General features: G+C 38.5%; 1 protein-coding gene across 1 annotated transcript in view; it reads right to left on the bottom strand.

Annotated features, from left to right (window-relative positions):
- The window catches only part of SHROOM4 (shroom family member 4), a 154,110-nt gene that overhangs the window by 123,996 nt on the left and 5,031 nt on the right, over positions 1-25,083 (bottom strand). Inside the window, exon 2 of the mRNA XM_042973944.1 lies at positions 20,922-21,073. Coding sequence (XP_042829878.1) covers positions 20,922-21,073 — 152 coding nt within the window. The remainder of the gene's footprint in view (positions 1-20,921; positions 21,074-25,083) is intronic.

Raw genomic sequence — 25,083 nt, forward strand, 5'->3', positions numbered from 1 at the left:
CCCTGGTTAGGAAAGTTTTCCACTATGATTTGCTCACGTAACACTTCTACCCCCTTTTCTCTCTCTTCATCCTCTGGGACCCCTATGATTCTGATGTTGTTCCTTTTTAATGAGTGACTGATTTCTCTAGTTCTTAAGTTGTGCTCTTTAGCCTTAGTCTCCCTCTTGTTTTCTGCTTCATTATTCTCCATAAGTTTGTCCTCTATATCGCTGATTCGCTGCTCTGCCTCATCCATCCTTGCTGCCATGGCAACCATTTCTGATTTCAGCTCAGTGATAGCATTTTTTATTTCATCCTGACTAGCTTTTACTTATTTTATCTCCGCAGAAAGGGATTATAATCTATTTTTTTCAATATATGAAATTTATTGTCAAATTGGTTTCCATACAACACCCAGTGCTCATCCCAAAAGGTGCCCTCCTCAATTCCCATCACCCACCCTCCCCTCCCTCCCACCCCCATCAACCCTCAGTTTGTTCTCAGTTTTTAAGAGTCTCCTATGCTTTGGCTCTCTCCCACTCTAACCTCTTTTTTTTTCCTTCCCCTCCCCCATGGGTTTCTGTTAAGTTTCTCAGGATCCACATAAGAGTGAAACCATATGGTATCTGTCTTTCTCTGTATGGCTTATTTCACTTAGCATCACACTCTCCTGTTCCATCCACGTTGCTACAAAGGGCCATATTTCATTCTTTCTCATTGCCACGTAGTATTCCATTGTGTATATAATCCACAATTTCTTTATCCATTCATCAGTTGATGGACATTTAGGCTCTTTCCATAATTTGCCTATTGTTGAGAGTACTGCTATAAACATTGGGGTACAAGTGCCCCTATGCATCAGTACTCCTGTATCCCTTGGGTAAATTCCTAGCAGTGCTATTGCTGGGTCATAGGGTAGGTCTATTTTTAATTTTCTGAGGAACCTCCACACTGCTTCCCACAGCGGCTGCACCAATTTGCATTCCCACCAACAGTGCAAGAGGGTTCCCGTTTCTCCACATCCTCTCCAGCATCTATAGTCTCCTGATTTTTTCATTTTGGCCACTCTGACTGGCGTGAGGTGATATCTGAGTGTGGTTTTGATTTGTATTTCCCTGATAAGGAGCGACGTTGAACATCTTTTCATGTGCCTATTGGCCATCCAGAAGTCTTCTTTAGAGAAGTGTCCATTCATGTTTTCTGCCCATTTCTTCACTGGGTTATTTGTTTTTCGGGTGTGGAGATGGTGAGCTCTTTATAGATTTTGGATACTAGCCCTTTGTCCGGTATGTCATTTGCAAATATCTTTTCCCATTCTGTTGGTTGCCTTTTAGTTTTGTTGGTTGTTTCCTTTGCTGTGCAGAAGCTTTTTGTCTTCATAAGGTCCCAGTAATTCATTTTTGCTTTTATTTCCCTTGCCTTTGGGGATGTGCCGAGCAAGAGATTGCTACGGCTGAGGTCAGAGAGGTCTTTTCCTGCTTTCTCCTCTAAGGTTTTGATGGTTTCCTGTCTCACATTCAGGTCCTTTATCCATTTTGAGTTTATTTTTGTGAATGGTGTGAGAAAGTGGTCTAGTTTCAACCTTCTGCATGTTGCTGTCCAGTTCTCCCAGCACCATTTGTTAAAGAGACTGTCTTTTTTCCATTGGATGTTCTTTCCTGCTTTGTCAAAGATTAGCTGGCCATACGTTTGTGGGTCTAGTTCTGGGCTTTCTATTCTATTCCATTGGTCTATGTGTCTGTTTTTGTGCCAATACCATGCTGTCTTGATGATGACAGCTTTGTAGTAGAGGCTAAAGTCTGGGATTGTGATGCCTCCTGCTTTGGTCTTCTTCTTCAGAATTATTTTGGCTAATTCGGGGCCTCTTGTCGTTCCATATGAATTTTACGATGGCTTGTTCTAGTTTCGAGAAGAATGCTGGTGCAATTTTGATTGGGATTGCATTGAATGTGTAGATAGCTTTGGATAGTATTGACATTTTGACAATATTTATTCTTCCAATCCATGAGCAGGGAATGTCTTTCCATTTCTTTATATCTTCTTCAATTACCTTCATAAGCTTTCTATAGTTTTCAGCATACAGATCTTTTACATCTTTGGTTAGATTTATTTCTAGGTATTTTATGCTTCTTGGTGCAATTGTGAATGGGATCAGTTTCTTTATTTGTCTTTCTGTTGCTTCATTGTTAGTGTATAAGAATGCAACTGATTTCTGTACATTGATTTTGTATCCTGCAACTTTGCTGAATTCATGTATCAGTTCTAGCAGACTTTTGGTGGAGTCTATCGGATTTTTCATGTATAATATCATGTCATCTGCAAAAAGCGAAAGCTTGACTTCATCTTTGCCAATTTGGATGCCTTTGATTTCCTTTTGTTGCCTGATTGCTGATGCTAGAACTTCGAACACTATACTAAACAACAGCAGTGAGAGTGGGCATCCCTGTCGTGTTCCTGATCTCAGGGAAAAAGCTCTCAGTTTTTCCCCATTGAGGATGATGTTAGCTGTGGGCTTTTCATAAATGGCTTTTATGATCTTTCAGTATGTTCCTTCTATCCAGACTTTCTCTAGGGTTTTTATTAAGAAAGGGTGCTGGATTTTGTCAAAGGCCTTTCTGCATCGATTGACAGGATTATATGGTTCTTCTCTTTTTTTTTTTATTAATGTGATGTATCACGTTGATTGATTTCCGAATGTTGAACCAGCCCTGCATCCCAGGAATGAATCCCACTTGATCCTGGTGAATAATTCTTTTTATATGTCGTTGAATTCGATTTGCTAGTATCTTATTGAGAATTTTTGCATCCATATTCATCAGGGATATTTCCTGTAGTTCTCTTTTTTTACTGGGTCTCTGTCTGGTTTAGGAATCAAAGTAATACTGGCTTCATAGAATGAGTCTGGAAGTTTTCCTTCCCTTTCTATTTCTTGGATTAGCTTGAGAAGAATAGGTATTATCTCGCTTTAAACGTCTGGTAGAACTCCCCTGGGAAGCCATCTGGTCCTGGACTCTTATTTGTTGGGAGATTTTTGATAACCAATTCAATTTCTTCGCTGGTTATGGGTCTGTTCAAGCTTTCTATTTCCTCCTGATTGAGTTTTGGAAGAGTGTGGGTGTTTAGGAATTTGTCCATTTCTTCCAGGTTGTCCAATTTGTTGGCGTATAATTTTCATAGTATTCCCTGATAATTGCTTGTATCTCTGAGGGATTGGTTGTAATAATCTCATTTTCATTCATGATTTTATCTATTTGTGTCATCTCCCTTTTCTTTTTGAGAAGCCTGGCTAGAGGTTTGTCAATTTTGTTTATTTTTTCAAAAAACCAACTCTTGGTTTCGTTGATCTGCTCTACAGTTTTTTTAGATTCTAAATTGTCTATTTCTGCTCTGATCTTTATTATTTCTCTTCTTCTGCTGGGTTTAGGCTGCCTTTGCTGTTCTGCTTCTATTTCCTTTGGGTGTGTTGTTAGATTTTCTTTTTGGGATTGTTCTTGTTTCTTGAGATAGGCCTTGATTGCAATGTATTTTCCTCTCAGGACTGCCTTTGCTGTGTCCCAAAGCGTTTGGATTGTTGTATTTTCATTTTCGTTTGTTTCCATATATTTTTTAATTTCTTCTCTAATTGCCTGGTTGACCCACTCATTCGTTAGTAAGGTGTTCTTTAACCTCCATGCTTTTGGAGGTTTTCCAGACTTTTTCCTGTGGTTGATTTCAAGCTTCATAGCATTGTGGTCTGAAAGTATGTGTGGTATAATTTCAATTCTTGTAAACTTATGAAGGGCTGTTTTGTGACCCAGTATATGATCTATCTTGGAGAATGTTCCATGTGCACTCGAGAAGGAAGTATATTCTGTTGCTTTGGGATGCAGAGTTCTAAATATACCTGTCAAGTCCATCTGATCCAATGTATCATTCAGGGCCCTTGTTTCTTTATTGACCATGTGTCTAGATGATCTATCCATTTCTGTAAGTGGGGTGTTAAAGTCCCCTGCAATGACCACATTCTTATCAATAAGGTTGCTTATGTTTATGAGTAATTGTTTTATATATTTGGGGGCTCCGGTATTTGGCGCATAGACATTTATAATAGTTAGCTCTTCCTGATGGATAGACCCTGTGATTATTATATAATGCCCTTCTTCATCTCTTGTTACAGCCTTTAATTTAAAGTCTAGTTTGTCTGATATAAGTATGGCTACTCCAGCTTTCTTTTGGCTTCCAGTAGCATGATAAATTGTTCTCCATCCCCTCACTCTCAATCTAAAGGTGTCCTCAGGTCTAAAATGAGTCTCTTGTAGACAGCAAATAGATGGGTCTTGTTTTTTTATCCATTCTGATACCCTATGTCTTTTGGTTGGCGCATTTAATCCATTTACATTCAGTGTTATTATAGAAAGATACGGGTTTAGAGTCATTGTGATGTCTGTATGTTTTATGCTTGTAGTGATGTCTCTGGTACTTTGTCTCACAGGATCCCCCTTAGGATCTCTTGTAGGGCTGGTTTAGTGGTGACAAATTCCTTCAGTTTTTGTTTGTTTGGGAAGACCTTTATCTCTCCTTCTATTCTAAATGACAGACTTGCTGGATAAAGGATTCTCGGCTGCATATTTTTTCTGTTTAGCACACTGAAGATCTCGTGCCAATCCTTTCTGGCCTGCCAAGTTTCAAAAGAGAGATCAGTCACGAGTCTTATAGGTCTCCCTTTATATGTGAGGGCACGTTTATCCCTTGCTGCTTTCAGAATTTTCTCTTTATCCTTGTATTTTGCCAGTTTCACTAAGATATGTCGTGCAGAAGATCGATTCAAGTTACGTCTGAAGGGAGTTCTCTGTGCCTCTTGGATTTCAATGCCTTTTTCCTTCCCCAGGTCAGGGAAGTTCTCAGCTATAATTTCTTCAAGTACCCCTTCAGCACCTTTCCCTCTCTCTTCCTCCTCTGGGATACCAATTATGCGTATATTATTTCTTTTTAGTGTATCACTCAGTTCTCTAATTTTCCCTTAAAATACTCCTGGATTTTTTTATCTCTCTTTCTCTCAGCTTCCTCTTTTTCCATAACTTTATCTTCTAGTTCACCTATTCTCTCCTGTGCCTCTTCAATCCGAGCCGTCATCGTTTCCATTTTGTTTTGCATTTCGTTTAAAGCGTTTGTCAGCTCCTCCTGACTGTTCCTTAGTCCCTTGATCTCTGTAGCAAGAGATTATCTGCTGTCCTCTATACTGTTGTCAAGCCCAGCGATTAGTTTTATGACTATTATTCTAAATTCACTTTCTGTTATATTATTTAAATCCTTTTTGATCAGTTCATTTGCTGTTGTTATTTCCTGGAGATTCTTCTGAGGGGAATTCTTCCGTTTGGTCATTTTGGATAGTCCCTGGAGTGGTGAGGACCTGCAGGGCACTTCCCCTGTGCTGTGGTGTATAACTGGAGTTGGTGGGCGGGGCCGCAGTCCAACCTGATGTCTGCCCCCAGCCCACCGCTGGGGCCACAGTCAGACTGGTGTGTGCCTTCTCTTCCCCTCTCCTAGGGGCGGGATTCACTGTGGGGTGGCGTGGCCCGTCTGGGCTACTTGCACACTGCCAGGCTTGTGGTGCTGGGGATCTGGCGTATTAGCTGGGGTGGGAAGGCAAGGTGCACGGGGGCAGGAGGGGCAGGCTTAGCTCGCTTCTCCTTAGGTGATCCACTTCAGGAGGGGCCCTGTGGCAGCGGGAGGGAGTCAGATCCGCTGCCAGAGGTTTGGCTCCACAGAAGCACAGAGTTGGGTGTTTGCGCGGAGCCAGCAAGTTCCCTGGCAGGAACTGGTTCCCTTTGGGATTTTGGCTGGGGGATGGGTGAGGCAGATGGCGCTGGCGAGCGCCTTTGTTCCCCACCAAGCTGAGCTCTGTCATCTGGGTGCTCAGCAACTCTCCCTCCCTTTGTCCTCCAGCCTTCCCGCTTTCTGAGCAGAGCTGTTAACTTATGACCTCCCAGATGCTAAGTCGCACTTGCTGTCGGAACCCACTCCGTCCAGCCCCTCCGCTTTTGCCAGCCAGACTTGGGGGCTCTTCTTGGCCGGCAGGCTGCCCCTCCGCCCCGGCTCCCTCCCGCCAGTCCGTGGAGCGCGCACCGCCTCGCCACCCTTCCTACCCTCTTCTGTGGGCCTCTCGTCTGTGCTTGGCTCCGGAGACTCCGTTCTGCTAATCCTCTGGTGGTTTTCTGGGTTATTTAGGCAGGTGTAGGTGGAATCTAAGTGATCAGCATGACGCGCGGTGAGCCCAGCGTCCTCCTTCGCCACCATCTTCCCTGCCTCTATAATCTATTTTTTAATCCCAGCTAGTATTGTTATTGTGATTTTAAATTCTGGTTCAGACATCTTGCTTGTATTAAGTCCCTGGCTGTCATTTCTTCCTGGTCTTTCTTTTGGGGGTGAATTCCTTCGTTTCATCATTTTGAAGGAAGAAAAGGAATTAATAAGGTAATAAAAATTAAAATTAACTAATTAAAAACAACACAAAATAATCAAATAATGATGCTAGATCCTGGGTGTGTTTTTGTCTGGTTGTCGATAGGAGCTTGATAGATTGTAGAAAAAAGGGAAAGAAGAGAAAAGAAGAAAAAGAAAAAGGAAAAAGAAAAAATAAGGAAAACATTTGAAAATTTGAAAAAATGAATACAATGAAATAGAATAAGATGACATGATGGAAGTAAAATAGAATTTGAAAAAATTACCATAAAGTAAATATATAGTATAAAAAAATAAAGAAAAATATTTTTAATAAAAATTGAATATAAAAATATTTTTTCTCTTTCTGTATACAAGAATAAGAAAAGGAAAAAAAAGAAAAAAATTGAATAGATGGACCAGCAAACAGACTGAAATACTATTGAAATTACATCAGTTTCCCCTAGACGTTAAACTGTGAAGCACTTTATAGTCTGTAAACTAAGCAGGCAGAGAGACATGTGGTGTTCATGAAGAGCAAGGTTGGCCCAGTTGGGCGGGGCTTAGTGCAATAGCTTTGTTCTCCAGTAGATGGCACTGCTTAGCTTACTGGGGCGGATTGTTGTGGTGCTTGTAGGTGTGTATGCACATGTGTGGGAGGGGTGAAAATGGCATCATCCAGCTACTCAGTCTCTAGTATCCGAAATCTCTTCTCCCTGACCATCAATCTGCATCCCTCCTTTGTCTCTGGCTTCCATCCACTCCCTACTTTTATACTGTGACCAAGCTATCAGGTTGCCAGGAGGCACCTCCCTCCTGAGTTTTATCTCAGATGCAGCTGTGTTTTCCAACCCCTCACTTCTTAGGGACTGAGGCTTTGACCTGCTCAGACCATCTGGGGGAGGGTCTCACCGAGCAGTGGCTGGGTGTCTGCACACCACCAGGAACCTTTGCAGAACCATGCTGCTGCAGATGCCCAGAGACTGTGGCTGGGTCCCAGCTCACCCCAGAAAAAAGTACACATGATCATGTAGCAGCAATGTTTCTGGGATTATGGTAAATCACAACACACATCTGGCACCAGGCTTCACCCTTAATGTCTTTTTTCCATTACCAGTGAATGTGGTTGTTCTCTGGGGTCCCTTGGGACCTTTTCCTGTGGGGTGGCTGCACAACCTCTACCAAATGTCCTCCCAGCAGGGGAAGAGTCTCTCCCTGTGTGACCCTTCAGACCTCGCTCTCTGCTCCTGAGGATTTGTCCTTCTCACCAGAGCATCACCAGGTATCGAGCTGCAGAGTTTCAGACTCTGTGCTCCCCCTGTTTATGGAGTCTTAATGGAATTTAAACTCTCTCCTTTATCCTTTCTCCCTTTTTTGTTCAGTCCCTATGACTGTTTCCACTTTTCCACTTTCTCTCCAGGTGCTTTAGGGGCTGCTTTTCCCATACTTTCCCCCATCTCTGTCCTCTCTCTGCAAGCAAAAACAGCTCCATGCACTCTGTGGCTCCTTTCTCCCACAGTTCACCTCTCTTCACCGTGAACCTGCTGAGTTCTGTGGTTCATGTTGTGTAGATTGTTGTGTTAATCCTCAAATCAGTTTTCTAGATGTGCAGGATGGTTTAGTGTTGATCCGGCTGTAATTCAGGGACAAGAGAGGAAAACAAGACTTCATGCTGTTCTGTCATCTTGGCCCCTTACCCTTCACTTTCTTAATGTGTTGTATCACTTTGATTGATTTTCAGATTTGCTCAACCATCCTTGCATCCTTAGTATAAATCCTACTTGATCATGATGTAGGATCCTTTTATTGTAGAGTTCAGTTTGCTAATATTTTGTTGAGAGTTAAGGCATTGATCTTTATCAGGAATATTAGCTTGTAGGTTTATTTTTTTGTGTGTGGTGTCCTTATCTGGCTTTGTTATCAGGATAATGCTGGCTTCATAAAAAGAGTTTGAAAGCACCCCTTCCTTTTAAAATTTTTGGAAGAGTCTGAGTAAGATATGTATCAAATCTTCTTTAAATGTTTGGTATAATTCATCAGTGAAGCCAGCTGGTCCTGGAGTTTGTTTGTTGGGAGGCTTTTGATTACTGTTTTTATTACTGTTTGATTATTTTACTCCCTACTAGTAACAAGTCTCTTCAGATTTTTTATTTTTTCATGATTCAATCTTGGAAGATTTTATGTTTCTAGGAGTTTATCCATTTCATCTAGGTTGTTCAAGTTGTTAATGTATAATTGTTCATTGTAGTCTATTATGACCCTTTGTATTTCTGTGGTATCAGTTGTAATTTCTTTTTTATTTCTGATTTTATTTATGTGAGCCCTTATTTTTTTCTTAGTCTAGCTAAAGGTTTATCAATTTTATCTTGTCAAATAATCAACTCTCAGTTTCACTGATCTTTTCTAGTGTCTTTTTAGTCTTTATTTCATCTCTGATCTTTATTATTTCCTTCCTTCTACTTACTTCAAGTTTCATTTGTTCTTTTTTTTCTAAAAAATTTGAATTTTTTTTTTTTATTTTTGAGACAGAGAGAGAGAGCAAGCAGGGGAGGGGCAGAGATAGAGGGATACATAGAATCTGAAGCAGGCTCCAGGCTCTGAGCTGTCAGCACAGAAACCGACATGGGGCTCAAACTCACAAACTGTGAGATCATGACCTAAGCTAAAGTCAGAGGTTTAGCCAACTGAGAAACCCAGGTGCCCCATTTGTTCTTTTTTCTAGTTTCTTTATGTGTACTGTTAGATTTAAATTTTTTCTTGTTTCTTGATGTAGGCCTTTATCTCTATGAACTTCCCTTACAACTGATTTTGCTGCATCCCATAGATTTTCCTATGTTGTATTTCAATTTCATTTGTCTCAAGATATTTTATTTCTCCTTTGATTCTTTCATTGACCCATCAGTTGTTCAGTACACATTGTTTAATATACATATATGTGTGACTTTTATAGTTTTCTTCTTGTAATTGATTTCTACTTTCATACCATTGCTATTGGAAGAGATGTTTGATATGATTTCAATCTTAAATTTATTGAGACATGTTTTGTGGTTTAACATATCTATTTTGGATAATGTTCTGTGTGTACTTGTGAACAATGTGTATTCTGGTGATTTTGGATGGAATGTTCTGGATATATCTATTAAGTCCATCTGCTATCATTTTTCATTTAAAGCCGATGTTTCCTTATTGATTTTTCGTCTGGATGATCTAACCATTAATGTAAGTGGGATATTAATGCCCCCTACTATTATTGTAGTATTGTCAATTTCTCCCTTCTGGTCTGTTAATGTTTGCTTTATATTTATGCACTCCTATGTTGGGTACATAAATATTTACAAATTTTATTTCTCTTCTTGTTGAAGTGATCCCTATTCCATTATATAATACACATCTTTGTCTTTTATTAACTATTTGGTTTTAAAATTTATCTTGTCTGATATAAGTATAGGTAACCCAGCTTTCTTTTGATTCCTATTTGCATGAAAAATCTTTTTCTATCCTTTCACTTTCTTTTTTTTAATTTTTAAAAATTAAAAAAATAATTTCAATATAGTTAACAGTGTTATATTAGTTTCAGGTGTACAATGTAGTGATTCAACAACTGCATACATCACCTAATGCTCACTGACAAGTACACTCATTAATTCCCACCACCTGTTTCACCCATCTCCCCACCCACCTCCCTTCTGGTAACCATCAGTTTGTTCTCTATAGTTAAGAGTCTGTTAACCCTTCACTTTCAATCTATGTGTGTCCTTACATCTGATGTGAGTCTCCTGTAGGCAACATATAAATTTGTCTTGTTTTCTAAATCCATTCAGCCACTCTATATCTTCTTGGAGAATTTAGTCCATTTATATTTAAAGTAAAGTATATATTTACTGCCATTTTGTTAATTGTTTTCTGGCTATTTAGTTCCTTTCTCATCATTAGTTTTCTCTTGCTCTCTTCCCTTGTGGTTTGATGGCTTTTTTTAGTGTTATGCTTATATTCCTTTCTCATCTTTTGTGTATCAACTATAGGTTTTTATTTTGTAATTACTATGAATCTCACATGTAATAGCCTATATATATAAAGTGGTCAATTGTAAGTTGATAGCAAGTTCAGTTTGAACATATTCTAAAGCTCTACCTTTTTATTCCATCCTCCCATTTTATATTTTTGATGTTATATTTTACATATTTTTATTTTGTGTCTCTTCACTAATTATTGTAGCCATCGTTATTTTACTCCTTTTTTGTTTTAATCTTCATATTAAGTGATGTATAAGTGATTAATTCACTACCTTTACTATATATTTACTTTTATCAATAAGATTTTTACTTTTATAAATTTTCTCATTACTAATTAGTACCTTTTTTTCAGTTTAAAGAAGTCCCTTAAACTTTCTTATAAGACCAGTTTAGTGGTAATGCACTCCCTTAGCTTTTATTTGTCTAGAAAACCCTACCTCTCCTTCAATTCTCCACGATAACCTTACCAGACAGAATATTGTTTGTTGGAAGTTTTTTCCTTTCAGCACTTTGGATATATCATGCCACTCTCTTCTAGTCTGCAAACTTTCTGCTGAAAAATCTGCTGATAGCCTTATGGGGGTTTCCTTGTGTGTGGAAGTTTTTTTTTTTTTTCTTGCTGCTTTTAATATTTTCTCTTTAAATTTTGACATTTTCATTATAATGTGTCTTGGTGTGGATCTTTGGGGTTCATTTTATTTCAAACTCTCTGGGCTCTCTGGATGTGGATGTCTGTTTCCTTCTTCAGGTTAGGGAGGTTTTTGGCCATTATTTGTTCAAATAAGTTTTCTGCCCCTTTCTCTCTCTCTTCTCCTTCTGGAACCCCTATAATGTAAATGTTATTTTGATTGGTGTTTCCCCGTAAGTCCTTTAAGTAATCTTCACTTTCTAAAGTTCTTCTTTTCACTGTTCTGTTTGGGTGAATTCCACTGCCCTGTTTTCCAGATCACTGATACTTTCTTCTGCTTAGTCTGCCTTTGAACTCCTCTAGTGTACTTTTCAGTTCAGTTATTGTATTCTTCAGCTCTGTGACTTGTTTGGTACATTCTCATATTTTCTATCTCTTTGTTGAAGTTCTTGTGTTTATCCATTGTTCTTTAAAGTTTGGTGAACATCTTTATGACTATTACTTTAAACTCTTTATCAAGTAAATTACTTATCTCTATTTTATTAAGATTTCTTTTTGAGGTTTTATCTTGTTATTTTGCTTGGAACATATTTTTCTGTTTCCTCATTTTGCTTGACTGTCTGTTTGTTTCCATGTATTAGGTGAAACAGCTCTAGCTCCCAGCCTTAGAGGAGCAGCCTGTGTAGGTGATAAACCTTATCATTTAACTTTGCCCTTGCTTTTAGTTGTCTCTGAAATGTTTGTGATTATTTAACTAGCCTGATTTATTCTTAATAGTTGCCAGTTTTTGAGGGTATGCCAAGATCTGTCCTCTCAGTCAGCACCTAGTTTCAGGCTGATTGGAAGTCAGCCCCTCAGGCAGCAGGTTTTAATGTATGCAAATATATACAGGCATGTGGGACTGCAGTCATAATCCTTGCTGGCCTGTCCCAGCAATCTGGAGGTTTCCCCTAGGCAACAGTTGCAAAAATCAGGGCTCTGAACAATGTACAAGCTCCTTTCTGGAGGGTACCAACAAACTCTAACAAGGCAAATATGGCATTCCCCAGCCTATGTTCCCTAAGAGTATCTCCTTAGCCTCTATATGTATGGGAAACCTGACACCTATCCCTAAGGTTGAAGCTCCAGGACAAGTAAATAGGCTTTTTTCATGGGAAGACTCAGGGGGTGCCTGCTGCCTGTGCAATGCCCTGGTAGTAGTAGCCTGACCAGAACTGTGTCTCTGAATTTTTCAGTCCTATTGACCTAGAGATGCAAGGCCCCTGGCCATAATATCCAGGAGATCAAGGGGTTTCTCCTGTGTGGACTACACATGTCCACTGGTTTTAACAAGGCAGAGCAAGATAGTAGGACCAGGTCATGCCCACTGGCTTTAGTGGAACAGTGGGAAGGCACAGGGCTGGGACATGCCTATTGGCTTTAGTGAGGCAGCATATCCCTGGTATATTAATACACAACAGGATAATTACAGTTTTAATCAGTTTTAACAGTTTAACAGCTTCCATTTAATTGTAGATCACATGGGTATAATGAAAACAACAGAGAGAGATCAACTAGGGAAGTTGGCGGGTAGACTGGACAAAGCCCCAAAATATGGTAGTTCCTTTTCATATTCATGTTGATCTAAGATCTGGACATCAGGTTTTCAGGACAAAAACTAGATTTTTTGTTTGTTTTTTGATCAGTGTGTCTAGAGCTGATCAGTTACTGAAAAACAAGAGTCACAAATAAGCATACTCACAAGAGACTGAATACAATCTTACCTGCCAGTTCAGGTGACCATGACAATATAACTACCAAGTGGACCAGTTACTCATATTCTCTGCTTCCCTATATCAAGATGTATAAATAAAAAATTCTGAATCCTTCCAATGGGCCATACATATATTAGATGCTAGGGATACAACAATACATACAAAGCAGTGCCTTCTCTCATGCCCCCAAGAGTTGGCAAAATGTTTTATCTGTAGAGGCCCACATAAAAAGCACTTTTAGGCTTTTTAGGTCATAGAGTTTCAATCAGAACTACTAAACTGTGCTGTTGTTGAATAGGCATAGTTTTGTTCCAATAAAACTTTATTTATGGACACTGAAATTTGACTTTCATATAATTTTCACATGTCATGAAATGCTATTTTTCTTTTGATTTTTTATCTCCCCAACCATTTAAAAATATATTTTAAAAAACACTCATGGCTAGCAGACCACTCAAAAACAGGTAGTGGGCCAGAATTAGCCCATGGGCTAAAGTGTGCCTACCCCTGTCTAGTCTAATGTGGAAGATTAATACAGAAACAAATTATTTCAATACAATGTGATAAAAGCTAGAGTTCTATGGTTCTCTGGGAGTCAGAAGAAGGCCACCTAACTTAACCTAAGGCATTAAAGAAAGTATCCTATAAACATTAACCCCAGAGCTGAGTCTTAAAGAATGTTAATATGAAGGCATTAAGTAAGCAAAGAAAGGGGAAAGTAGGCTCCAAGTAAAAAGCAGAGAATGAACAGAGTCACATAATTGATAAACAGCATGAAATTCTTGGGCAATGTTATTGCTCTAAAATAAAAGATAAGGAATGCCAGATGAAGTTGTAGGTAAGGGTAGGGATGACGCTATAAAATATATATACCATGGTGTGTATATATATACCATAGGCGCACACACACACACACACACACACCATGCCTTTGGGCAATGACGACCACTGACAAGTTTTCAGCAGGGGATTGATATAATTGAATCTGTATTTTAGATATATCTCTGTGGCAACACTTTGGCAGACAGATCTGAGACAGCTGAGAGGCTACTGAAAAAGTCCAAGGGTGAGATAATGAGGACCTGAACCAGGGAAAAAGTAATGGAAATGTTGAGAAGAGGATAAATTATAGAAGCATCTGGAAGGTAAAATTAACATGGCTTAGTGAGGAGAGAAAGAAGTCAAGAACGACTTGGGTTTCTCACTTGGATGACTAGGTGGATGAAAGTATCACCAAGTGCTATTGGAAGGAGAGTTTTATAAGCTAGATAATGAATTCAGATTTATACACATTGCAATGCATTTACTGTTGGGTTTTCCCATGGAGATTTTTGCCAGGCTACTGTACATATGAATTTTGGGGACAGATTAGAACTAGAGATACAGTTATGAGCACAGAGGTGGTAGTTAAAACCATGAATGAATGAAGATGCTCAGATTCAGTGAGTAGAGTAAGGAGAGTCATGGGCCATGGTGATTATAGGAGACTGGAAGAATAGGAGAAAATGATATTTGAGACTTTGATGATATTAAAAAGTAGCTGTGAAGAGAATGGAGTATGAGAAAGCTAAAAGGAGAAGAGATTGCTATCAGAAAGGTGAATTTAGTCTTTCACAACAGATTCCTGAAAATCCTTTAATTAATCCTTTAATGCCTTGAGGCAGTCATTCTCAAACTGTATGCTTTTCACCTGGAAAGCTTTGTTAAAACACATTGCTTGGCATGCGCCCCAGAGTTTTGAGTCAGTAGGTCTCTGGTGGTATCCAATAATCTGCATTTTAACAAGTTCTTAAGTGATGTTCACCAGCAAGAATCACAGCCCAAAAGCATCCATTGTATGCAATAAGTTAACTTCTCTTTTATGCATCTAGAATGCTTCTAGTTATGTGTCATCCTTGAGGATACTAAGATAATGGAACTCAACTGACTTTCTTTGTCCTGTGATTCAAGGAACCCTGTCAGAAAGACTGGAAAGTGTCAGAGGCCATGAGAGCAGAGATCATACCTATGTTATTCATGATTGATTCTCCAGATTCTAGCATAAGTTAGATATTCAATTAATACATGTTGACTGAAAGATTGGCAAGGTCCATAGTACAGTCAGAGGAGGAAGCTCCTGCTATAGAGAGTTTATTGCTGAAATTATAATCAAAGACTCATAAAACTAAAGTTTGTGATCCTTTACAAGGACAATGAAATCTTTCAGTATGACAGTATGAATTGAGGTAGGGAAGATGATGGTGAAGCAAGTGCCAAAGTATAAAATGGAAGTGGGAGAATGACCTGGAGGCTGATAGATGCCAGTGGTAGGGAAAGGAAAATTCCAAAGCCTGCATATTTGGATTTCAAAAGTGAAGAGATTCTGCATGAGGGTGGAGGAATAATGCTTTGGAAGTTGTATATAGAGAGCATGCCTAAATCAGGGCATATGAACACACTGTCCATTAAATTGTGTCTTGGCTTTTTTATTTTATCATTTAATACAATGACCTGAGACTTTACCCACATGATCAAAAATTACTTATACACATTTTCTCATTCTGTATAGTTCTATAATTTTTACCATATACATCCTCTTTCTGTCATACATATTTATTCTTAAGGCCATTCCTAAGAATTTTTTGTGTTTGGTTGCTATCATGAATGGAATGTATTTCTCCTTATAGCTCTTAATTGGTTATTCTGGTCTATTGTTGTTTTAAATTAAATTTGTGCTTCTTTGACTTATCCTTTGAGCTCGTTGTAACACCTTACAATTTCCTCAATAAAATCTTTAACATATGTTCATTTTTATATCATTATGAGTTAAGATTTTTACCTTTTAAAAAATTACCTTTTAACATTTGCTATGAATTGTTATTGTGCAATTTTATTGAAATAGATTTGATAAAATTCATTTATAGGTTTTGTATCTAAGCTTACAAACTGAAGAGAATATTCTTTTTGGAACCGTCCATCAGATATTGGTATTAGAATGATGCTAGTTTCAAAATCAATGTGAATAACTCTGTAAGATTTTCATTTCTATAACAGTGTTCTATAACAATTCTATAATATTGTTATAGAATTAGCTATTCCTAGAAAATGTGAAGAAAAAAACATGTGGCCCTAAAGTACTGTTGGTAGTTTCTCTTTGATAATTGTTTTCAAGGTTTCTACAGTTGCAGGTCCATTTAAGTTTTAAATTTCTTACTAATGCTTGGTGTTTAACATTTTATATTTCAAACTTGGTGAGATTTTCAAATTTATTGAGGTAAAATTACAGTAGTTTCCTATAATTTAAGAAAACTTCTTTGTATTTGTTGTTATATTCCATTTATCATTTAAATTTTATTTATAATTTATCTTTGTTTTCTTAATTAAATTTGCTGGAGGCTTATATACTTAATTCATCTCCCCATAAAAACAACATAGCCCTTGGCTTAATATTATATTGGATTCTTAATCATGTAATCTCATTCTTCATTTTTAATAATGAAATATTTAAGGTTATTAATTTACTTCTGAATATTGCTCTCAAAGTTTTTATAAGTCCTGATCTCATTTTTGTTATTTTTTATTAGTCACTAGAAGCCAGTGTTTCTTTTGTCTAATACTTGCATATAAATGTGTTCTGAAATATTATAGCAATGGAAGACTTTTGTTTAGCTTTGTTTCTAAATTTGTAGAAGTTTTACATTATCATCAGAGAACAGGGCAAGTATGATTTCTACTTGTAACAGTATGCAAAGATTTTCTTTGTTGTATACCATATGATCATTTAAAAAATGTTCTCTGGATATTTGAAAAGAGGGTATATTCACTGTCCATCAAATATAATTTTTGGTATTAATTAAATCTGATGAATTATGTTTTTCATATATTCTAAGCGCTTATTTTTACTTACTTTATATGTCATAGCTAAATTGTGGGAAGTCTTCCATAAAGACATTTCTGTAAGTTTTCTTCTTGTATTGCCAATAGTTATTTATTTAAATATTTGGATGTAAAAATATGTCTCATGAATATAAAATACTTAATTATAAGGATATAAATATAAATGCAAAATAAATCTCTTGGGACCAAAATGATTATATGGTTATTGATCCTGTTTTGTTTTGTTTCCAAATAGATAAATGACATGGTCATTTATTTGGAAAATTTATTTGGCCTTATTTGGAAAATGGACTTATTATAAGGAGGTAAAACCAAAAGATGAGAAGCCAGTGAAAAGACTCTTACAATAGTCCAGGTAAGAAATCATGAGTAATTGGATTGAGACAGGCTGCAGAGAGGTTTATAGCAAGTAGAATCATCAAGACTTGGAATTACTTAGATTGAAGGGGGTTGGGACAAGTGAGAAGAGTTGAGGGTTAATACCTAGATTTCTGACTTAGTTGACCATTGTCTAAAAAGAAATATAGGAGAAAAAGCTGGCCTGGCTTTTCAGAATAGGCCATTTTCTAAAGTTCTTCTTTCTCATTATATTCATCCCAAAGGGCTCAAGTACAGACCTAAAGCTGAGTGTTGAATCTTTGCCAGTTGATTGCTTACTCAAACCAAAGTTTTTCTACTTTAGTATAAAACACTAGGCTAAATATTAAATCTCAGGGAGATAACATTTCTTTTATGTGCTAAGAGTACCCTCATAAATCCAAGAAATCATCTGGACTAAGAAAGGGGGAATAAATAAATGCCCTCCCTGTACCATTCCTGGGGTAATCCATACATGAAGTTTCAGTTTTCCACAAGAGGGCAGCATCACCTAATAAATTATGTCATTGAGCCCCTCCTCCAATAGGCGGCTGAGATGGGAGGCTGAAAGGGTAGACAGAGTAGGTTCTGGGAGCCATAGGACCTGCCACACCATGAAAACCAAAGGGCCCTACTATCTCCAAAGCCAGGATTACAACCATTCCTGAGATGTTGCTACAGCAGGAACAAAGAGAACATGGAGATCACCAGGAGAGATTGAGTAGGTGACACACCCAGATACTCTCATTTTTAGGACTGACTCAGAAGCCACCATGGATGGTATCTACACTCCCTCCAAGTGCTGGTATCTGTGTATAACCAGTATCTCACAGGGACCTCTATTTCATGTCCACATCTTTGTCACCCCTAATGATTTCCCTGTGAATTTTGTGCTTTGAAGGTTAGGCTGCAAAGCACATTAGAGTTCTGATGTTCTCCTTATTTAATAATGCTTAGTTACTCCAATTATGCTTCTTTTATACCCCAGAGAAAGGAATGGGAATGAGATTCCTTGAGAATTCACTACATGAAAGGCATTTTATATAAATTGCCTTATATAATCATCACAACAGTGCCATTACATAGGAACTATTATTTCCCACGTGATGGAACTAGGCAGTGCCATACATGGATCTGACTCTAAAGGAAAAACTACCAAGTGACCTCTCCAAGAAGCCTTATCTAAAACGTAAATCCTGACCAATTCAAGACTGAATCAGTAACAATGTGTCTATTGTGTAAGGCATTTATTAACATGTCCCTTCCTATCCAGGTATGTGAGCAGGGATAGCTTAACCTTAGGTACCAGCAAGTTATCCAATAAATCAATGGGATCCTATGTAACCTCACCCTTACTAACTTAAAACCCTTTCTCCCTTATGTATTCCCTCGAGATAAATCAATTGGATGTAGAGCATGAGAACAGTGGAAGAATTACAGATGGCTTCTGTGTTTCTGGTTTGGTTGAGGGCATAGTTGATCCCAGGCACAGAGATAAGGGGCTTGGAGGAGAAGATTATATGTTAGGTTTTGAGCATATTGTGCTTGAAATGCTTTTGAGACATTCAAGTATAGATGTCTAGTAGGCAGTTGACTATATGGGTCTGGGGCTCAAAAGATATAGTCACAGATACATATAAATGATAATTGAAGCTCTATAACTGAGTGAGGTTTTCCACGGTATATTAATGAAGTTAGAAAGAGTGGAACTAGAGAAAACACCAACATTTAATGGATGATCAGAGGAAGATCAGGTAGTAGAGGAGCCTGGTGTTAAAAAGCAAATGATTTCTCCCGCTATGTTCATCTGTTGAGTTTATCAAATTCTACATGTGAGTGAAATCATATGATATCTGTCTTTCTATGGCTGACTTATTTCGCTTAGCATAATACACTCGAGTTCCATCCAAGTTGTTGCAAATGGCAAGATTTCATTATTTTTCATTGTCAAATAATATTTCATTATATATATATATATATATATATATATATATATATATATACACCACATATTTATCCATTCATCAGTCAAACAGAGAAGATGACAAGCCATAAGAGACTCTTAAATACAGAGAACAAACTGAGGATTGCTGGAGATGGGGTGGGGGGATGGGTTAAATGGGTGATGGCCATTAAGGAGGGAACTTTTTGGGATGAGCACTGGGAGTCATATGTAAGAGATGAATCACCAGGTTCTAGTCAAGAAGCCAAGATTATATTGTATGTTAACTAACTTGAATTTAAGTTAAAAAAACCTGATTACTCTTGAAAGAAATTCTAAAAAAAAAAAAAAGCAAACCATGGGAGACTCTTAACTATAAAGAACAAACTGAGAGTTTATGTAGGGAGGTGGGCAGGGGATGGGCTAAATGGGTGATGGGTATTAAGGAGGGCACTTGTGATGAGTGCTGGGTGTTGTATGTAAGTGATGAATCACCAAGTTCTACGCCTAAACCAATTTTACCATATATGTTAACTAATTGGAACTTAAATAAAAACTTGAAATAAAAATAAATATTTAAAAAATGAGCTGAGAGGTAGGAAAAGAACAAGAAAATGTGTCGTGCAAGCAAGAAAGGAGAATTTCACCAAGGAGGACATAATCCAGAGCAACAATGTCAAATGTCATATGCCAGTCACACATGATAAAGACTGAAAATAATCCATTGACTTTGACAATTAGGAAGTAATATGTAGCTTTTGACAGAGTAGTTTCAGTGGGGTTCTAGAGGCACAATTCGGACTGCGGTGGGTGGAAAGCTAAACTGTAGATGAAGGTGGTGAGTACACACTCTTCTTTTAAGAGACTAAGTATTAACAAAAGGAGAAAGATGGGGCAGTAGCCAGAAGGGGAAGTATGATGATGGGAAGATGGCTTAAAATATTTTTTTAATAAAAATAATTAAGATGGAGAAACTCAGGCATGTATACAGGATGCAGGAAACTAATAGAAGGGAGAAGTATGAGCTCCAGTAGTACAGAGCAAAGATACAGCAGCAAAATGAAAAAGAAGCCATATGGAAAATTTATCAACAACCAGATATGTAGTAGCAACAGCACAACTATGCTCAAATACGTCTTTACCTTCCTTCTGCTTATGCCACTCTACTTCTCTTGAGTGCCTTTCTCCTCCTGATGTCTTATTTGTCTAATTCTACCTAAACTTTAGCTCAAATTCCACCTCCTCTCTGAACTTTTACCCTATCAATCTCTTCTGAAGTACTTTCTCTTGAATTATAGTAGGAAATTCTGTCTGGACAATCCATTTGACAATCACCCTTCACCCTGTGAAATCTCCTTTATAGCTTTTTTTCAAAAATGTATCGCTAATTAATTTGTCACACGTGTGTCTTGTCTCCCCTATCAGGCTATATATTCCTCAAGGGCAGCGTTTCTATCTTAGAGGTTGCCACAGCTTCCAGAATGCCTATCATGGCTGGTAGTAGGGTCTCTTTAAATAGGTGTCATTGATTTAAATAAAAAGTTGAAAAAGAAATAAATCTATGTGATTGAGCAGTGGCAGCCTGTTATGAAGGGTACAGAAGAACATCAGGTTAGATAGGCTCTTGGTGTGTATGGAGTCATTTAGTTCTCTCAGTAGCAAATAGGGAGACCAAGTCTTGCAGATGTGAAATAAGTTTAACCAAGATGACACGGGTAGTGCCATCGATGTGAACTAAGGTGACATGGGTAATATGTGGCAGTGTCATGAGTTGAACCAAAGACCCTTTCTCCTATGCCACTCTGCTTCAGCTGTCTGCAAAATTCGGTTTATGAAAAACACCTCTTTCTCTGATGATACTGATAAGAGACATAACTGTATTGAGGCTTTAGTACCAACCAAGTGGTCTCAGCGGTCCCTGTTCCTTACAGAAAATCTCCCTGTGCCTTACCTCCTGACTATCAGCTTGAGGATCCGGAAGGAGCCTTTGATGAGGATGAGGGCCTCTTGGCGGGATCCATACAGTGGAGTGCCATTGATATTCACCAGTTCATCACCGGTTTTCATCTTCTGGGACAAGGCTGCCTTGCCCCCATCTTCAATCTGTGTTGTAGAGAACAAAACAGAAAGCAGGTGGTGAGACGACCCCTTACCCAAAATTCGACATCCTGGTTCCTCCCAACCTCTGAGCCTCAAGTAGTACTGGGGGATGGCTCCAGGAAGCTCCAAGAAACAGCTAAGAAGCTCATCACAGGTCATTACTTACTGAAGGCAAAGCTTGGGCAAACCCTTCAGGAAGGAGACAACACAGAAATAATGCAATTTCTGCTCTGGAGGAATCCACGGTTCATCTGGGAAGACAAGTGCTTCTAAATGAGAATAATGTTTGGAAGGAATGGGACAGTGTGAGCTGAAGGAGCAGCATGGCATAACAAAACATGCCCACAAATTACAGACAGAAGAGCTAGGCTGCAGCAAAATGACTTTTGGCAAGTCCTTTCCTATCTTTGGTCAGCCTTTGAAGTCTGATAAATTTGAGTTTGAATTTTGGTTCTAGTACTTCCTAACTGTGTGACCTGGAGAAAGTTACCTGACCTCTTTGTGTCTCAATTACCTGATATGTGAAGTATAAATAACAAGAGTACCTACCTCACAGGGTTGTCAACACATGAAATATCTGAGAGCAGTTAAGTCCTCAATCATTGTGAGCTCTGATGATTATAGCAAGGGAGTTGACTCTGAAGACCTTGAGCTTTCAGCTCAGTATGCTGTGAGTGGCATTGCAAATTCAAAAAAGTATGTACAAACAAAGTACCTGATCATTTACCTATGTCTCCAACAAGTGCCTAGAAGAGTGCTTCTAGGGTCCTGGAACATAGTGGGAATTCACCAAAATCTGGAAACATGGGTGTTCACTGTTTCACCACAGCCTACAGAATTTCCATTGACCAGGGCAATCTTGGCAGAGAGGTATTCAGGCTGGAGGGCATTGAAAGCAAAGGGATAAATAATAGCAGGTAAGGTAGGCAAAAGAAAAGCAAAGCAGAATGTCCCCGCTGTGGTGGGGGGCGGGGAGGGCTTGATTATGGCTACTTTTATATTCCTTCTACCACTAAGGTGAAGTATACCTATTAGAACATCAGTTCCATCCATGGTGGCAGAAGTCATCTCATCCATCCATTAATCATTCCTCAAGTTTTTAGTAAATTTCTAGCATGCACAGATCAGCATGCTAAGTGCTAGACATAGTGAAATGAACAAAGCACACATGGCACTCAGCCTCAAGGTTAGGTTACTGTCTGAAGTTCATATGTCCACAGAGATGGTTAGGTAAAAAAAAAAAAATCCACTCCACTGATAAAATCAGGAAGAGATGTTTGCTTGTTTGTTTTTCTCCTCAGGACAAGTGAGGTGAGGATGATTAAGCCATACAGTGTTTAGGGAAGTGGGCAACTAAAGGTTGGTCCTTTCTGCAGGTGTTTTTACATTTCTACTCTTCTTCCAATCTTTTTCTCAGTCTTTTATAGCACCCCTCCAATCTATCCCCCAGCATGCAAGTCAGAATATTGTTGAGGTTTAGGTTGGCCAGCTCATGTACAATTTGGCAGTTGAGACCTCCTGAGTACAGAGAAAAATGTTAATTCAGGATTTTAAATCTCCATCAAATAAATTGAAATTCTAAGTTAAATCACAGACTTATTAAATTTATTGCTGCTAACCCAACATTTGTGTTTTTTTTAATTAACCTTTGTCTGACAAATCATAAGTTAGCCAAGTGACATTGAATATATATATACCTTTGTTCCAGTACCTGGGCCACCACTCAAGACAAAACAAGCCAATATTGGTAAATGGGGAACAACTTTCAGCAAATTAATTAGGATCACATTCTTATTTCCATTGTCATTATCATTATTACTTCACAGTCAGTGCTGCCTGCTGCCAAAAAAAAAAAAAAAAAAAAAAAAAAAAAAAAGGTAAAGTGCTGTACTTGAATTTCAGAAGTTCTATTTGAATGACTCATTCCTTTGGCATCTGCAGAAGGCCCTCAGCATCAGGCAGGACTTTCAAAAAGGATCAGCCATCTAAAAGTGCTTCCTTAGGCTAACAAAGCACCATAAACAGGAGCCTAACTAATGAATACTAATAGATTTTTCCTGTTGATGTACATTAGTCTGCATTCACTCTACCCATTTTTTATTCATGCAACTCAATTATCTATATTACTGTTACCAATAGCAAGTCTTCCCTTCATTAAGTATTGATATTAAGTACCACCTCGAGTTAATTAAGCACTTTGTTACATCAACAAGATCTCTGTTTATTCTAGGCCAGAAAATGAAAGGAGGGGGGACCTTTTAAACTAAAATCTTAATTATTGCTGCAGGAAAAGCTTAAGCATTTTGCATTCCCTTCTGCCACTGGGGCTGCCACTGAGTCCTTGCAGGGACTCTTTCTTGGACTATAAGCCTCAGGTCAACTACGCATGCCGCTTTTCTGTTTACTGCCCTTTCTCAGTCACTAGCAGCATCCTCCTCAGGACAGATGTGTTGAGTGTAATAATACCAATTTAGCACAAGTGCAAGAATCTGCAGACAACAAAGCAGTAAATTATGGGTAGCTGGCACAATCCTAGAGTCCAGATGAGTCTGGATCAGGAGATGAAATTGATTGAAGGTCCCTCGGACTATACTCCAAACCAATTCTTTCCCAGACCCTGGGCACTTACTAATTTATGCAACTGGTTCCTTTTTACTTCTCCTGACTTTTTGATGCTTTTAAAAATTATTGTTTACTAGTCTTTCCTCCATTCCACCTCTTCATTACAGCATGTCTTCCATTTATTGTTTTGCTTCCTGATAGCCAGTTCTCCAGGTCAATGGCTCAACCGCATATTTGTTTACATAGAAGATAAAACAGCTGCTCATTTTTCTATCAAGGAAAAAAAATGAAAAGGGAAGGAAGGAAGGAAGGAAAGAAGGAAGGAAGGAAGGAAGGAAGGAAGGAAGGAAGGAAGCAAGGAAAGGAAGGAAGGAGGAAGGGGGCGGCAGGGAGAGAAGATGCATATATTCTTTTATAAAATGTTTTGTTTTCCCTTTCCAGCACCCCATTCATAAGTCTGGCTGAGGCCCAGGGAAACTGTGAATCAACAAACTTGCTGAGGATAACATGCCCTGCTTGAGAGGCTGTGTACCATTATTTGATACTGCTTATTCAGTAAGGCTGACAAACATCCCAGCCCTTCCTGAATCAGACTTTTAGGGTGGCTTTCTTGTTTCATTTCAAGTGTTGGGAATTCTCAGATTGGACCCAGACACACTGGAATGTCAGTATAAACACACATCACAAAGCCCAATGTAAATGATGGTTAACTTAGGTGTCATTTTGGATTTTCCAAGCGATTTCTGGGCTAGCAGTGAGTGGCCTGAGTAATTGAAAATGGATTGCATAAAGGTCATATAACCAAAAGCCAGCTCGTGTCTGGAAAATGGGAAGAGCTGACTGACCTTGGACAAGTCCCTTTCCCCTCTTGTGGCTTCTTTTACCCTTACTGATAAAACATGGGGATCTGACTAGATGATCTCTGAGGGCCCTTGGAGCTCTGACATCCAGTGACCTGTGAACAGTTAACAAAATCATGCATTATCCTTCTGCTGGCACAGATAATCTCAGCTTTTTGCCCCACTGTACTTTGCCTTCACCCATGTTTCACTCCTTCAAGACTGACTAATTAACATTCATCTCTCATTTCCCTGTGGTCTTTATCCATTGTTTTGGAGCGGGCCATCAAGGTTGGAACACTTTGAAAAGTACAGTTGGGACACTGAGAGAAAGAGATTCCTGAATGAAGCCCAATTTTGTGCTAATGAGCTGGCAACTTGGAAATTTTTAATGCATCTCCAATGAAGCATGAAGTGCTCTGATACCTGTCAACAAAGTGACAAGCTGGCCCCTTGAGAGTCAAGGCAAAGAAAAATGGACTTAGAAACACTTACTGGCTTTTTAGTAGTAGCTTTTATTTAGTCAGATGCTAGCAGGTACTTGCTTGGGGCTTTTGAATAGATTTAGGAGATAGAAGAGAGTGAAGGAAAGAAAAGTTAAATAAGGTTTAT

Source organism: Panthera tigris, chromosome X (assembly GCF_018350195.1).
Source record: "Panthera tigris isolate Pti1 chromosome X, P.tigris_Pti1_mat1.1, whole genome shotgun sequence".
NCBI lineage: Eukaryota > Metazoa > Chordata > Mammalia > Carnivora > Felidae > Panthera > Panthera tigris.